Source organism: Lycium ferocissimum, chromosome 7, assembly GCF_029784015.1.
Source record: "Lycium ferocissimum isolate CSIRO_LF1 chromosome 7, AGI_CSIRO_Lferr_CH_V1, whole genome shotgun sequence".
NCBI lineage: Eukaryota > Viridiplantae > Streptophyta > Magnoliopsida > Solanales > Solanaceae > Lycium > Lycium ferocissimum.
The window spans coordinates 30,653,798-30,667,794 of NC_081348.1; the positions used below are offsets into that span (position 1 = coordinate 30,653,798).

General features: G+C 31.9%; 2 protein-coding genes and 1 pseudogene across 2 annotated transcripts; all 3 read right to left on the reverse strand.

The window, feature by feature from the left end:
- Window positions 1-880: 880 nt before the first annotated feature.
- Window positions 881-2,489, reverse strand: LOC132062703 (F-box protein PP2-B15-like; annotated as a pseudogene).
- Window positions 2,490-6,984: 4,495 nt separating this feature from the next.
- LOC132064314 (F-box protein PP2-B15-like) lies at window positions 6,985-8,419 on the reverse strand. Its single transcript, XM_059457259.1, has 3 exons — window positions 7,890-8,419; window positions 7,677-7,795; window positions 6,985-7,539 (listed from the first exon to the last, which is right to left on the reverse strand). The coding sequence occupies exons 1-3, from the start codon at window positions 8,154-8,156 to the stop codon at window positions 7,131-7,133; spliced, it is 795 nt and encodes a 264-aa protein (XP_059313242.1). The 5' UTR covers window positions 8,157-8,419; the 3' UTR covers window positions 6,985-7,130.
- A 1,140-nt stretch (window positions 8,420-9,559) lies between these two features.
- On the reverse strand, window positions 9,560-11,793 carry LOC132064315 (F-box protein PP2-B15-like). Its single transcript, XM_059457260.1, has 3 exons — window positions 11,266-11,793; window positions 10,625-10,743; window positions 9,560-10,223 (listed from the first exon to the last, which is right to left on the reverse strand). Exons 1-3 carry the CDS (start codon window positions 11,533-11,535, stop codon window positions 9,755-9,757), a joined length of 858 nt encoding a protein of 285 aa, XP_059313243.1. The 5' UTR covers window positions 11,536-11,793; the 3' UTR covers window positions 9,560-9,754.
- Window positions 11,794-13,997: the final 2,204 nt, after the last annotated feature.

Consider the following 13,997-nt stretch of genomic DNA (forward strand, 5'->3'; position numbering starts at 1 on the left):
CACATTGTAAACACATAAAGTTGTATTGGATCTAATCCATAGACATTTGAAGCTTGTTTGTAGTTGAAAATAAAGCAGCTCTATTGATTTTTGAAGGTATGAGTTGAAGGTAACAATTGAAAATTGTTGGGACTAGCATTAGAAACTGAACATCAATTTGGAATCATTTGGATTTGATTTGGATCAATTCTGAAGCAAAAATGCGTTGCTAAAATTTCTATACAACAAGTTATGGTGATTGTTGGATTTGTGGCCAAAATCCTGACGATCACCATCACTTGTTGTTAAGGCAAGTCTTATAATTGGAATCCTTGCGATTTGTTAGGATTTGTAACTAAAATTTTGATGATCATCATAACTCGCTGTTAAGACAAGTCTTGCCCAATATCAAACAAGAAGTTATGTCGACTGCCAAGATTTTGTTACAGATTCGGATGAAGCTATTTTTGGCACACCTTTTTTGTAACGATGCCAAAATTTAAACAGTGGCATCCAGAAATCTTATTTATGCTAATCACCCAAAGATAGATAAAATAACATGTCATAATTCGAACTGGCCAACATCATCCAAAACCTCCTCTTTTAATTTTTTGACCTTTTTATTGTAGTTCTTTCACATTAACATAATTCTCAATCTTTAAATTGACATGATTTTCGAGTTCTTCCAAATCGATATAATTACCTTTCTAAAAATTTCATTTCGTGTGTCTGAGTGCAGGTTGAATATTAATTCGTTGGGTTACATTGTTTGACCCATTTACATTGTAATTTCGAATTCAACATATTAAATCAAGCCAACAAGTCAACCCAAAAAAAAAAAAAAAAAAAAACTTAGATGAGTAACAGATAAATTTGAATAGTTTTGCCACTTCTAAACCTTCCCCCTCAAAGAGAACCAATGGAGTAGTATATTATAGCGTTTCATTATACAGTACAAACTTTTTTGGTCCTCATGACCAAATTTGTAAGGGAGTAGTAAGAATCTTTAAATTTTCCTTAGTGTTTAGGCCTAACTTCAATGCCTTCAATGACAAGTCCACCCTTAACATGGCAGCCCTTCACCTCCCTTAAACTTACTCTAACTTCCTCATCTTCACCTCCACCGTTGAAAAACTCTCCAAGCTCAATCTGCATCCATTCATCTTCCCTTTTATGCGGCATAAAACATTCCGGTAGCTCTTTATCACTGTTCCGGTGGTCTAGATACGCCGCGTGAACGTCTTTTTGATTACCCATTTGTACACAAATCTCAACTGGCACTGAATTTAAACCAAATGCACGATCCGATATTTTCATTATGAAATAAATTCCATACTTGGTGTTTACAGAAAGCATATTTGTGCTTATCTTTGCTTTTACTTCTAGTTTGCATATCACTTTCAGTTCAGCATCCTTTGAAAACCTGTCAGAGAAAGGAAAAAAAAACGCATGTTAAAATTTTCAGAAATGTAGGAAAATATTGCATTTTTCAGAAATAGTCACTCCTACTTGATATTTGGAAAACCCATTATTTGTAAGCTAAAATTGAAGGGAAACAAGTTATCAAACCTTGATTCTGGTACGGATTTCCAGGTCCAATGATCCAGTTCTTCCCCATATAAAATGGACAGTTCTGCTGCTGAGATTATATATGATGTTTTCCCACTTGACCTCTCTAATGCAAAGCTCTACAATTATAACAAGAACAATTTCAAAATGAAGCTCTACAAATAAAGAAATGAAAGCACTGATGACGCATTAGGCAATAGCATCTGTTTACATACCTTGTTACCACCATCAAGGAGAATTGAGTTACAGAGACAAACAAAAAGCTCTTTTTTGAAGAATAATTCAATGGTATGACAGATTTGTCAATAATTTGGTTATAATCGGAAGGCAAGAATGTTTGCCAGACAAAATCAGATGATGCCGCTGATCGGAGAAAGGAAGAAACCAACGAGAAGCTAAGTGTATCCTTAGGTGAAGTAAGAGAAAGAATTGAAGAAATGCAATCTTCTGGCAATCGATTGAATTGCTCTGCCCCTGCCATTGTATTGATCCTTATCTTCTTGAAACAAAAGGCTTTGGCTTTGTTAAATGTATCTACTGTTTGTTTCCTTCTTCTTTTTTTGTGGGTTCTGCTGATTTTTGTTGAAATTAGAGTGAGATGATTCTTAGTCACTTTGATTACTTTGTTTGGGAAATGTTGGATTTGGGTTGTTGCATACATATAGTGGAGTGGGATGGTGGCACTTGCATGGTTTTTGAGGTCTAAAGATGCAGAACGTTGAATGATCAAATTACGTGAAGCTTGCTCGTTGAGTTGGTATGCCAACTTTATGGATAAAAAATAGCTGGCTGATATCTCATGCAAAGCTGTCAAATGTGGATTTGGCTCCTCTCCATTTTTCTTCTCTTCATTTTGTCTAAATTCTAGCTTAGATTGGAGATACATGTCATAGTTTTGAATCAACGGCTGAAATTTAATTTACTAATACAAAGCACTAACCATGGTTAGAAATTAGAATAATTAATTACTTACTAATATAATTTGACCCAACATATTTTTACAATCCCAAAATTCTAGATCTACATTATATCTTTCCTAAATATATTAAAAACTTTTCTCTTTTCCTTATTTCCTCTACGTAAAAAAATATTAAACGGTATAGTTAACCTAATATTTTCCACCTTATACAGTGTCCTATTTGAAACATTTACGAATTAGAATGGTTCTAAAAAAAAAGTGCACTAACAGTAATCATCCTAACTGAAAATTATTTTTGGACGAATTGTACAAAATATAAAGGGTAATTCACTAGATAGAAAATTACTCCTTTGTGCAAAAAGTAACGATGGAAAATTTATAAATATTCTTTTTTATTTTTTAAATTTTTAAATGTTAAAGTTGATTCAATTTGGTCTTACTCTTCCCACTAAGCTAATGATGTCGATTTCTCTCATATTTGATAGGGATGTAAAGAAGAATTAGGTAAAAAAAGTATAGAACTAGTAGTTTAGTGCCTGTACAAAAATAAAAATAAAACCAGTTAAAAAACGGAACTAGTAATAAAGTAGGAAAAAGAATTAAATATATTTATGACTGAGATAATGTTTTAGTTTCAATTGTGTGATTGCCAAAAAGTTTTAGAGTAAATAAAGGAAATACCATATGTTATGCTAATCATGGTTAAGATTTTACTTTGGGCAATTAAATCATAACCTTTAATTTTTATTATGACATGTATCTCTCATCTAAGTAAAAACTTAAGAAAAATAGAGAGAGTGAAAATGGAGAAGAGCCCCATCCGTCAAATTTGCGTTAAATAGCAGAAAATGATACTTATTTCATTTTACAAATAAGCGGACTGAAACCTTAAACTGACATCGTCAACAAAAGAATGTTAAGGAGGTCAGTATGTATAACGTTAAAATTAAAGGAACTTTCCTTTCAATAATTGACAAAAAGAGTTAAGAGATTGGGCAAAGCCAGAGAAAATAGCAGCAAAGAGAGAAGGCCAAAAAGGGGAAATTCAGTGAAATCGTGTAATAAGTGTTGGTAGGCTTTTTTTTTTTTTGCTAAAATGTACACTTATTATGAAATGGAGAAAGTAATTTTCTGAAGTATCGTGAAAATTAAGTGTAAGAAAATGATTTTACCTACAGGATGGACTAAAGGGTAGTGCAGAGAAATCACGGGCGAGCAATAAATGTACTGAGAACTTGACAGTCAATTTTGGTTGCTTTCTTTACTTCAATCATTTCTGTTTGATTCGTCGATGACCTCTACAATTCTCCCTCGGTTCAAAATAATAAGTATTCATTTAGGGTCTGTTTGGAAAGTCACGGTGTAATTGAAATTGAGTGTAATTTAATGTAATTGGGCAGTTTGATATATTTGTCAGGCCAAGTAATTATATGATCACCATGTAATTGGGTGTAATTGAAAGGGAATAATTACACTCTCCAATTTTTAAGGGGGAGAGGGGGATTGAGAATTGAGTGTAATTACAGGATTACTTTTTAATTTTTTTCTTTTTATTTTAATTTATCTTTTATTTCTATTACTTTAACTTCTTTTTTATTTACATATTTTAAAATATCTTTTTATATTATTTATCTTTCATTTTCTTTCTTCTCATTTTCACCAACTTTTACTTCTTGTGATTCCATATAATTACTCGTACTTTTTTTAAAAAAAAATCTTCTTACTTTCTTCATTTAGCATAACTACGTTATTATTCTTGTTATTAAAATTACACCTCCTAATATTAGAAAGAATAAGTCATTAACAAACTTGACATATAACGAGTGATGTTATTAAAGTAAAATTTCATTGTTGAATGAGGTTATGGACTTATATATGTTTGAACTTTTCTTTTGAATTATATTTATTTAAGTTATGTTGAACTTATTTTATGTTATATTGGAATTTGACATAAAAGTATCATGTTAATTTTCTTTTCTCTTTTTGAATTTATGCTATATTTTCCGTTTCAATTATTTCTTCATCTTTCACTTACGATTGATAGATTATTTTTTTTGTCAAACATCCAGCCCGTGATGTTCTTATAAAATGTGTGCTTTTAATTTTTATAATTAATTAAATTAAAATATTTGAAAAGTATATACAATTATTTTTATGATATGATTTACAAATATGTGAATATTAATTAATATATTTCAAGAAACAATATGTATCTTAAATACCTAATTTAATATATCATTTATAAAGGCACATATTTGTGAAGTATTAATATTTTATTTTTAACCTAATATAACTATGTAATTATGCAACCAAACAAGACACTTATAATTACACAGCAATTAAGTTATGACAAACAAACGGGTCGTTATAATTACTATAATGAGTAATTACTAGGCTGTGTAATTACTATCCTAGTAGTTACACCAATTCCAATTACGAGGTGGCTTTCCAAACAGACCCTTAGGCTTTTACAAACATATTCAGGAAATACTAACTTCTAGGGGGAAAAAAAAGTATTTTAACTAAATTATCCTTAATTAAATGCTACCTAATTAAAATACAGTAATTACGTTATGACAAACAAATAGGTCGTCATAATTACTATAATGTGTAGTTACTAGGCTATGTAGTTACTACCCTAGTAGTTACACCAATTCTAATTACAGGTGGCTTTCCAAACAGACCCTTAGGCTTTTACAAACATATTAAGAAAATACTAACTTCTAAAATATTTTAACTAAATTATATTTAATTAAATGCTACCTAATTAATATAAATTCTTGATTATATAAAATATTAACTTATCTAAATAGGGATAAATTTGAAAGAAAATAAATATTTCTTTTTGATTAGTTAGCGGCTACTGGTTTTGAACCAAAACAAAAAAGGACAAATAGCCACTTACTATGAACGGAGGGAGTAACATTTAAAACATTTTTTTGCGTGGATTGTTCTCCAAAGGCGCTTGTCTTTAATTTTTGCTCTTTGCCTAAAAAAGTGATCAAAAATATCTTGAGGTTCTGAATTCGAACCCCTGCTCTCAAAACCTCTGCCTTAAGGTCTAACATTTGCCCAAAATTGGGCCTATTCGGGCAAACGTTAGGCCTTAAGGCAGAGGTTTGCCTTAAGGCCTAATTTGCTTTTTTTGCCCGGATTGCCCTTCTTTTGGGGTGATCTTTAATTTTTGGCCCTCAAATTGTTGGTCTTTAATATTTGCTCTTCGCTTAACACTCAGAGGTCCTAGATTAGAATCTAGGCTCAGTAAAAAAAATAAAAATCGCAAGACATAAGTTCGGATTCGCAGGGCGAAAGTTGGGATTCGCAAGGCATAAGTTAGACCCCAACTTATGCCTTAAGGCAGAGGCAAGCTTTTACCCAAAATTAGGCCTTAAGGCAAACCTCTGCCTTCAAGGCCTAACTTTTGCTAAGGTTTGCAAAATTTCAACAATTTTTTTTTTTTTTTTTTTTTTTGCCTTAAGGCACAACCCCGAGTCCCAACTTATGCCTTGCGATTTTTTTTTATTTTTTTTAAATTTTTGACTGAGCGGAAAATATTAAAGACCACTAATTTGAGGGGGAAAAAATTAAAGACCACCCCCAGCGAAGGAAAATCCTGCAAATTGCCCGCCTAATTTTGGGCAAAAATTTATCTGCAAACCTCTGCCTTAAAGCATAACTTTTGCCTGAATAGGCCTAATTTTGGGCAATTTAGGCAAAAGGTTGCCTTAAGCCTAACTTTTGGTCGAATAGGACTAATTTGCTACGGACTTCTATCTTACGATTTTTTTTTTGATTGAGTCAGAATTTAAACCCAGAACTTCGAGGTACTAGACGAAAGGCAAAAATCAAAAAGCGGCAGAAAAAAGACCACCCCGAATAAGGACAATCGTGCAAATTGCCTCATTTTAGACGGATAAAATTTGAGCCCATTTGCACGTGTTGTTTTTTAGTTTCAAATAAACGATGAGCTGTTAAGATACCCTACTTTTTTTTAGCCCCCGTTTGGCCATAAAAATTATTCACTTTATTTCGGATTTTTTTTTTAATTTTTTCCGAAATCAGCGTTTGGCCATGAGAATTCCGAATACAACTTGAAGTTGTATTCCGGAATATCAAAACTCAAAAAACTTGTTTTTCAAAAAAAAAAAATCACCTTTTTCACTTTTTTTCAACTACGTTTCACCAAAAACTACAATTTCAAAAACTATGGCCAAACACAACTCCAACTCCAACTCCAAAATTCCAAAAAAAAAAAGCGATTTTTTTTTTTTGGTATCTATGGACAAACAGGGCCTTAGTTTCAAATAAACGATGTGCTGTTATGATTTTCGAGTTCTTCAAAATTGATACAATTACCTGTCTTAAAGAATTCATTTTGTATGTTTGAGTTTAGGTTGAATTTTATTCGTTGGGTTACATTGTTTGACCCATTTGCATGAGTAATTTCGAATTCAATCTAGTATTAAATCAAGTAAACAAAGAAGAAACTTATATGAGTTACAAATAAATTAGATTGATTTTGCCACTTCTAAAACCAATAGTATATTCCAATATTTCATTATCACACTTTTTTGTTCCTCACCAATCTTTGACATGAACCAGACAAATAAATCATTAATTATAGAAAAAATGAATGAAATTGGTGAGGGAGTAGATAAGAATCCTAGTGTTTAGGCCTAACTTCAATGCCTTCAATGACAAGTCCACCCTTAACATGGCAGCCCTTCACCTCCCTTAAACTTACTCTAACTTCCTCATCTTCATCTCCACCGTTGAAAAACTCTCCTAACTCAATCTCCATCCATCCATCTTCCCTTTTATACGGCAATCTCTGATCCCTCTGTTTTTCTTTCTGGCCATTCCTGTGGTCTAAAGAAGCCGTGTGAACTTCTTTCCGATCGCCTATTTCTACACTAATCTCAACAGGCACTGAATTCAGACCAAATGCACGATCCGAGATTTTCATTATGAAATAAATTCCGTACTTTGTGTTTGGAGAAAGCATACTTGTCCTTAGCTTTGCTTTTACTTCTAGTTTGCATATCACTTTCAGTTCAGCCACCTTTGAGAATCTGTAAGAAAAAAAAATGAGCAGGTTAAAATTTTCAAGAATGTAGGAAAAGATTGCATTTTTTCAAAATAGGTAGTACTTGATTTTATGAATACCCATATTTGTAAGTTAAAATTGAAGGGAAACGAGTGATCAAACCTTGATTCTGGTACTGATTTCCAGATCCAATGATCTGGTTCTTCCCCATACAAAATGGACAGTTCTTCTGCTGAGATTATATAGGATTTCTTGCCACTTGACTTGTCTAATGCAAAGCTCTACAATTATAACAACAACAATTTTAGAAAAGCTTTAAAAATGGAGGACAGGAAGAATTGATTTGGCAATAGCATCTGTAGACTGTATACATACCTTGTTACCACCATCAAGGAGAATTGAGTTACAGAGATGAACAAAAAGCTCTTTTTTTGAAGAATAATTGAATGGTATGACAGATTTGTCAATAATTTGGTTATAATCGGAAGGCAAGAATGTTTGCCATATAAAATCAGATGATGCCACTGATCGGAGAAAGGAAGAAACCAACGAGAAGCTAAGTGTATCCTTAGGTGAAGTAAGAGAAAGAATTGAAGAAATGCAATCTTCAGGCAATCTATTGAATAGCTCTGCCCCTGCCATTTTCTTGAACCTTATCTAAAAATAGAAAGGCTTTGGCTTTGTTCAATGTACTGCTTCTTTTTTGTTGAAATATGGGTGAGATGAATCTTGGGTTTGTAAAATCTCTTTGATTAATTTTGGACATGTTGCATTTTGGTTCTTTATTATATACTACTAGTGTGGAATGGTGGAGGGTTTTAGGTCTAATAATGTGGAACTTTGAATTGTTCAAATGACATGAAGCTTCCTGGTTGAGTTGGTGTGCCAAACAGGATAAATTGACAAGGAATCATTTGTTGCTCTCTCGACCTTTTTGGATAAAAATCTGCCAGCTAATATCTCATACAGTTCTGTACGAGTGCCGACGTAGTTTATAACTTATTTATCGTTTATTTATTTGCTTTTAAACAAGAAGATATTTTTAAATTAATATCTGTGGTGGAATTAAGTACTTGTAAATCGATAGGAAAAGGTTAATTATTGGTGGGGTGAAATTTGACACTTGAGTACACTTTCACTATTTTTTCTTCAGTGTTATATTCGGGCGGTGAACTCGCGAGTAATAGACGAAGGTAACATGTTAAGGAATATTTAAAGAATTGGAACTCTACAACTAATTGACATGGATTAGAGCTGCAATCAAATGACTAGAACTCTGATCCTGAGGAAATTAAGGTACCTAAGTGTTGCGAGAAATAGCAGAAGATGAGATTTTTTCCATAAGCAGACTGAAACAGTTTTTCTATCTCCTTGTGAACTAAAATCTCAAAGTAACATCGTCAATAAAAGAATGTTAAGGAGGTCATTAAGTATATATCGTTAAAATTAAAGGAACTTCCCTTTGAACTATGACCCACAAAGTTAAGAGATTAGGCATAAATGCATAATTAACCAAAGAAGAATTTAGCAAAAAGAGAAGGCGTAAAAGGGAAAATTCTAAAGAAAGCGTGTGATAAGTGTTGGAATCTGGTGTTTATGTTCCCATAATCTTAGTTGTCAGTCAACCTTGGTTGCTCTTTACTTTCTTTCATTTTTATTCGACTCATCGTGGACCTCCACAATAACTTTTGAAAGGATAGAACTTTGGCCACATTTGCACGTGTTTTTAGTTTCGAATAGTGGCCAAACATTGAGCTGTTAAGGTATCAGTCAATGTGAGTAATTTGGATATTATGGGCTGACGAGATAACGCTTGGTATTCGAATAGTGCCCAGTGTTCGATATTCACATTAAGGCTCGATTAAATTTAAATTGCCAATGCAGCCTCACATTCGTGAAAGATAAAACACTTTCTAACAAACGCCGGGTCTAACTCAAATCTCTCGATTAACGGAAAGATTTATTACTTCGCCGCAATTTTTGTTGGTTATTTGAACTATATTTGAAGTGATTTGATAGTAATTTTTTTTCACACTATCATAATGTATAAATGAAACTCTTCAATAATAACCTTTTTAATAGAAAAAGAAGAAAATAAATGAAAGAACCTGTTGGTTTACGCACAAAAAATACTAATAGAGAAGAAAAAAAGAAAAAAGATATCCCATCCTAGACTTCACAAAAAAAAAAAAAAAAAAAAAAAAAAAAAAAAGAAGAAGAAAGGAAACCTGACATCTTGACTAGTGTTTAGGCCTTAATTCAATGCCTTCAATAACAAGTCCACCTTTAACATGATAACCCTTCACCTCCATCAACCGCATTATTATCTCTTCATCACCATTTCCTCCATTAAAGAACTCTCCTAGCTCAATTTCCAACCACCCATCCTCCCTTTCACAAGGCATTCTTCTATCCCCTTGGTTCACTCTTGTTTTCAACATCTCAACTCTGTTTCTGTAAAACAGAGACTCCATTTGCTCTTTCTTCTTGTTTCTTGGGTGGCGTAAATAAGCAGTACTGCTCACTGATTCTTGATCACCAACTTCAATACTAATCTCTACAGGAATTGAATCCAACCCGAATGATCGCTCCGAAATTTTTATGAGTAAATAAGCTCCGTATGTTGTGTTTGGAGATAGTTCCCCTGTTTTCATCTTCCCCTGTATTTCTAGTCTACATATCATTTTCAGTTCAGCTACCTCTGCAAACCTATAAAACAGTTTATCAAACTAGAAATTAGCATCATTATTGAATTTTTATCTTTCAGATTGATCTAGAAAATGAAGGGGAAAAAAAAAAAGATAATGGTCAAACACACATCTTAAGTATAACTTTAGTTCCCTACTTGAAGTATCCGTGTGGAGTATCATTTGGCACCATCTTTAAAAAAAAAAAAAAAAAAAAAAAATCGAACCACGCACCATCAGATGTAAAGGTATGTACACCACGCACCATCAGATGTAAAGGTGTGATTTAATAAATTAGTTGTGATAATTCAGGTAGAAAGCGCAAATACTAAATAGTACAGGTTGGGACTCGCTAAAAGCGATACTTCGGGTTTTTTGACCAATATCTCAAAAGAAAAATAAGAAAAGAAGAAGGGTATTCACCTTGATTCTAGGATAGTTTTCCAGTTCCAATGTTCTGGTTCATCTCCATACACAATAGAGAGCTCTTTTGCTGAAATTACATATGACTTTTTTCCAGTTGATTTATCTAAAGCAAAGGCCTGAAACATGAAAATAATAGAAATGATCAGCTATATGCGTTAAGTCTCCGACCCATTTGAGATTGTGCCCCGAAAAATGAAGAAATTGGGTACCATAATTTGAAAAAAAATGTTTGTTCATGTGATTACATTTTTTATAGTAGTATATATTTTCTGTATATTTGCCTAGCGAATGTAATTATATTTTACCGACCGACCAAATATGTAACTTACCAAATGAATAATACATTATACATGATTTAAGTTTTGTACACTATAACGTAAAAGGTTTTACATTATGGTGTAATTTAACTATTTATAGCAGATATCACTTTATTTTCCAAGTTACCATAAAATACAAGAGTTATCCATTACTATCTGTCAATTTTACCTTTTACTATCCACTTTCAACGTACAAAACTTAAACTCGTTAATATAATTTCTAACCTTATTTTGTTACCATAAATGATAAGTTAACATAAATTGAAATAACTTCATGCTTGATAAGAAACTGTTATCCAATATATGATTCATTAGTCTTACCTTGTTGCCACCGTCTATGAGAATGGAACTGCAGAGGCAGAGAAAAAGCTCTCTTTTTGAAGAAAACTTCAAAGGGGTGACTGAATTTCCAGCAATTTCTTGCCAATCGGATGGCAAGAAAGCATTCCAAACACAGTCCAATTCTGCCACTGACCGGAAAATAGAATTAACCAGTGACAATTTTAGTGCATCTGGGGGAGAAGTGAGACAGATTATGGTACTAATGCAATCTTCTGGCAGATCATATAAGTGCTCCCCTGCTGCTACCATTGTTGTAACGTTTACTATCTTTTGTGAAGAAATCAGAATGAGAAGAAAAAAAGGACCTAAGTTGAAGTAATCCAATGAAGGATTTGGTTCAGAATTCAGATTCAAAAGTCTGTAGTTTGAATGAGAACATTTGTTCGTGTGAGATATAAATATACGTGTACAGTAGGGGCACGTAGTAATGGAGAAGGTCTTGTGGGGAAGTTTCCTATTTCTTTCAACCGGTAATTCACATTGTTTTGGTCTAATGATCTGGTTTATTAATGATACTAGTTAGGGAAAAGAGTCAAATATACCCCTCTACTTTAGTTTATTAGTTAAATATCTATTTTACAAATGTAAAAGTTAATAAATATACCCCTTCTGTTAAGAAAGTATTTATCCATACCCTTCAGATAACATAAATCCCCAATTCCACATTAGATTACCCAATTTCACTAAAAAAAACCATACCCGACCGACCCGACCCGCAAAAATATTTCTTTCACCCAAATATACCCCTGTACGACCTTAACCTCAGTCCGTCCATATTAATCAGCAGCATTAGGCAGGCCACTTCCATTTTCAAGTGTTTTGGCACTTCCTGAACAAGCAACCACCAAAACAAGGTCGCAAATTTATAAAAGATTATGTCGTGATTATCGATAGAAATCCTATAATGTGCAAGTATGAAGGTAACTTTCGATATCAGACCAAAATGCCTCAAGAACTCAGAAGTATCATTCTATAAGTGATTGATTTTCTTACGATTGTCGAATTGACTGAACGCAATTAAAAAGAAAGAATGATGGAATGGACAAGAAAATAAAAAAGAAAAGACAAAATGACTGGAAAATAGGAAGTGCGAAAGAAAAAATATCATTGCAGGTAATATTTTGAATTCCGTATTTCCAACATTATTTCCTAGTTCAATTCTTTTTCCTCGTATGCTAGTTTGCCTGTCTAATTCATCTATGATAATTGGATGGATTGAGGTTAAGGTCGTACAGGGGTATATTTGGGTGAAAGAAATATTTTTGCGGGTCGGATCGGTCGGGTATGGTTTTTTTTAGTGAAATTGGATAATTTAATGTGGAATTGGGGATTTATGTTATCTGAAGGGTATGGATAAATACTTTCTTAACGGAAAGGGTATATTGATCAACTTTGGCTAACAGAGGATATATTTAACTAATAAACTAAAGTAAAGGGGTATATTCGACCCTTTTCCCTATAGTTACGGAAGGCCTTGCTTAGCACGAGCCCAAATTTAAAATATAAAATTAAATTTATTTATTAAATAAGTATAACGTGACACATTTACTACCACATAAATAATTTAACATAGTTGCAGGTTAATGATAACTTATTGATAAGTTTTATAATTATTAAAATTTCTTCGTCACATAATTAGATGATTTTTAATGAAAATTTTATTCATGAGGAAGAACATTAAATACAAAAATTACCAAATCTCAAAGGGACACAGTGTTTCGATATCCTACTAACATGATATAGATAAAGTATAATAATTACAACTTGCAAAGCTCATAAATCAAAAAATATTTTCGAATTTTTGTAAATTTGTGATCGTGGGAATTTATTCATAGATAAAAATTGATTTGTTTCGATATTTTGTAAAATTTCACTCATTATTTTGATCAAGGGTTTATGCCAGTTAAATGCGATTTTTTAACCTTAGTTTTAGACGAAATTCAAGAAATAACTTATATTTATTAATGAACCTCGAGAATCAATGAAATTTAATTCTTCATATATACTCTATACTTAAAACGATTAAATTTAGTTAACGAAACAAGAGATTTTAAAGATAGCTCAATCTTGACGGAGAACATTTTCTTCATTTACAACACTATATGGCATGATTTAATAAATTTTATTTATGTATTTATAAAAAATCATAGATATTTTAAAGGCGACTTATAAAATTGTCCATAATTTTTTTTATTGAGTTAAAATTACATTCTTCAAATTTTAACTAAAACATGTTTTAACTAAATTATCTTATATTTTTTAAATCTCAATTAATATTAATCTTTCTTTCAGCACATCTCTCCATATTTATCAGAGCACGGGTAAAGTTGAAAAAAATAATTAATTCTATCTTGTTTTTCCAAATAACAAATATTTTAGATAAAATAGACCATAAAGACTAAATAATATTCGAAACTATATCTGAAAATCATTTTAGTACAATTTTTTTTTAAACACTACAATTTTTTTTAAACACATGTGAGCTCATTAAAGTATAAATATAAAGTAAAAAAAATGCCTAAATATAAGTAAAAGAGTTTTCAGAAATTCTCAAATTTTATAATGCAAATATAAATTAAAAGAAATGCCGACATGTAAGAATCTATAGCAAACGAACCAACAACAAGAGAAAAAATTGTCCGAAAATAATAAGCAACAAATGAAAAAGGAGAAAATGAGAGTAGTGAAGAAATTGTTGTATTTTAGGTTAA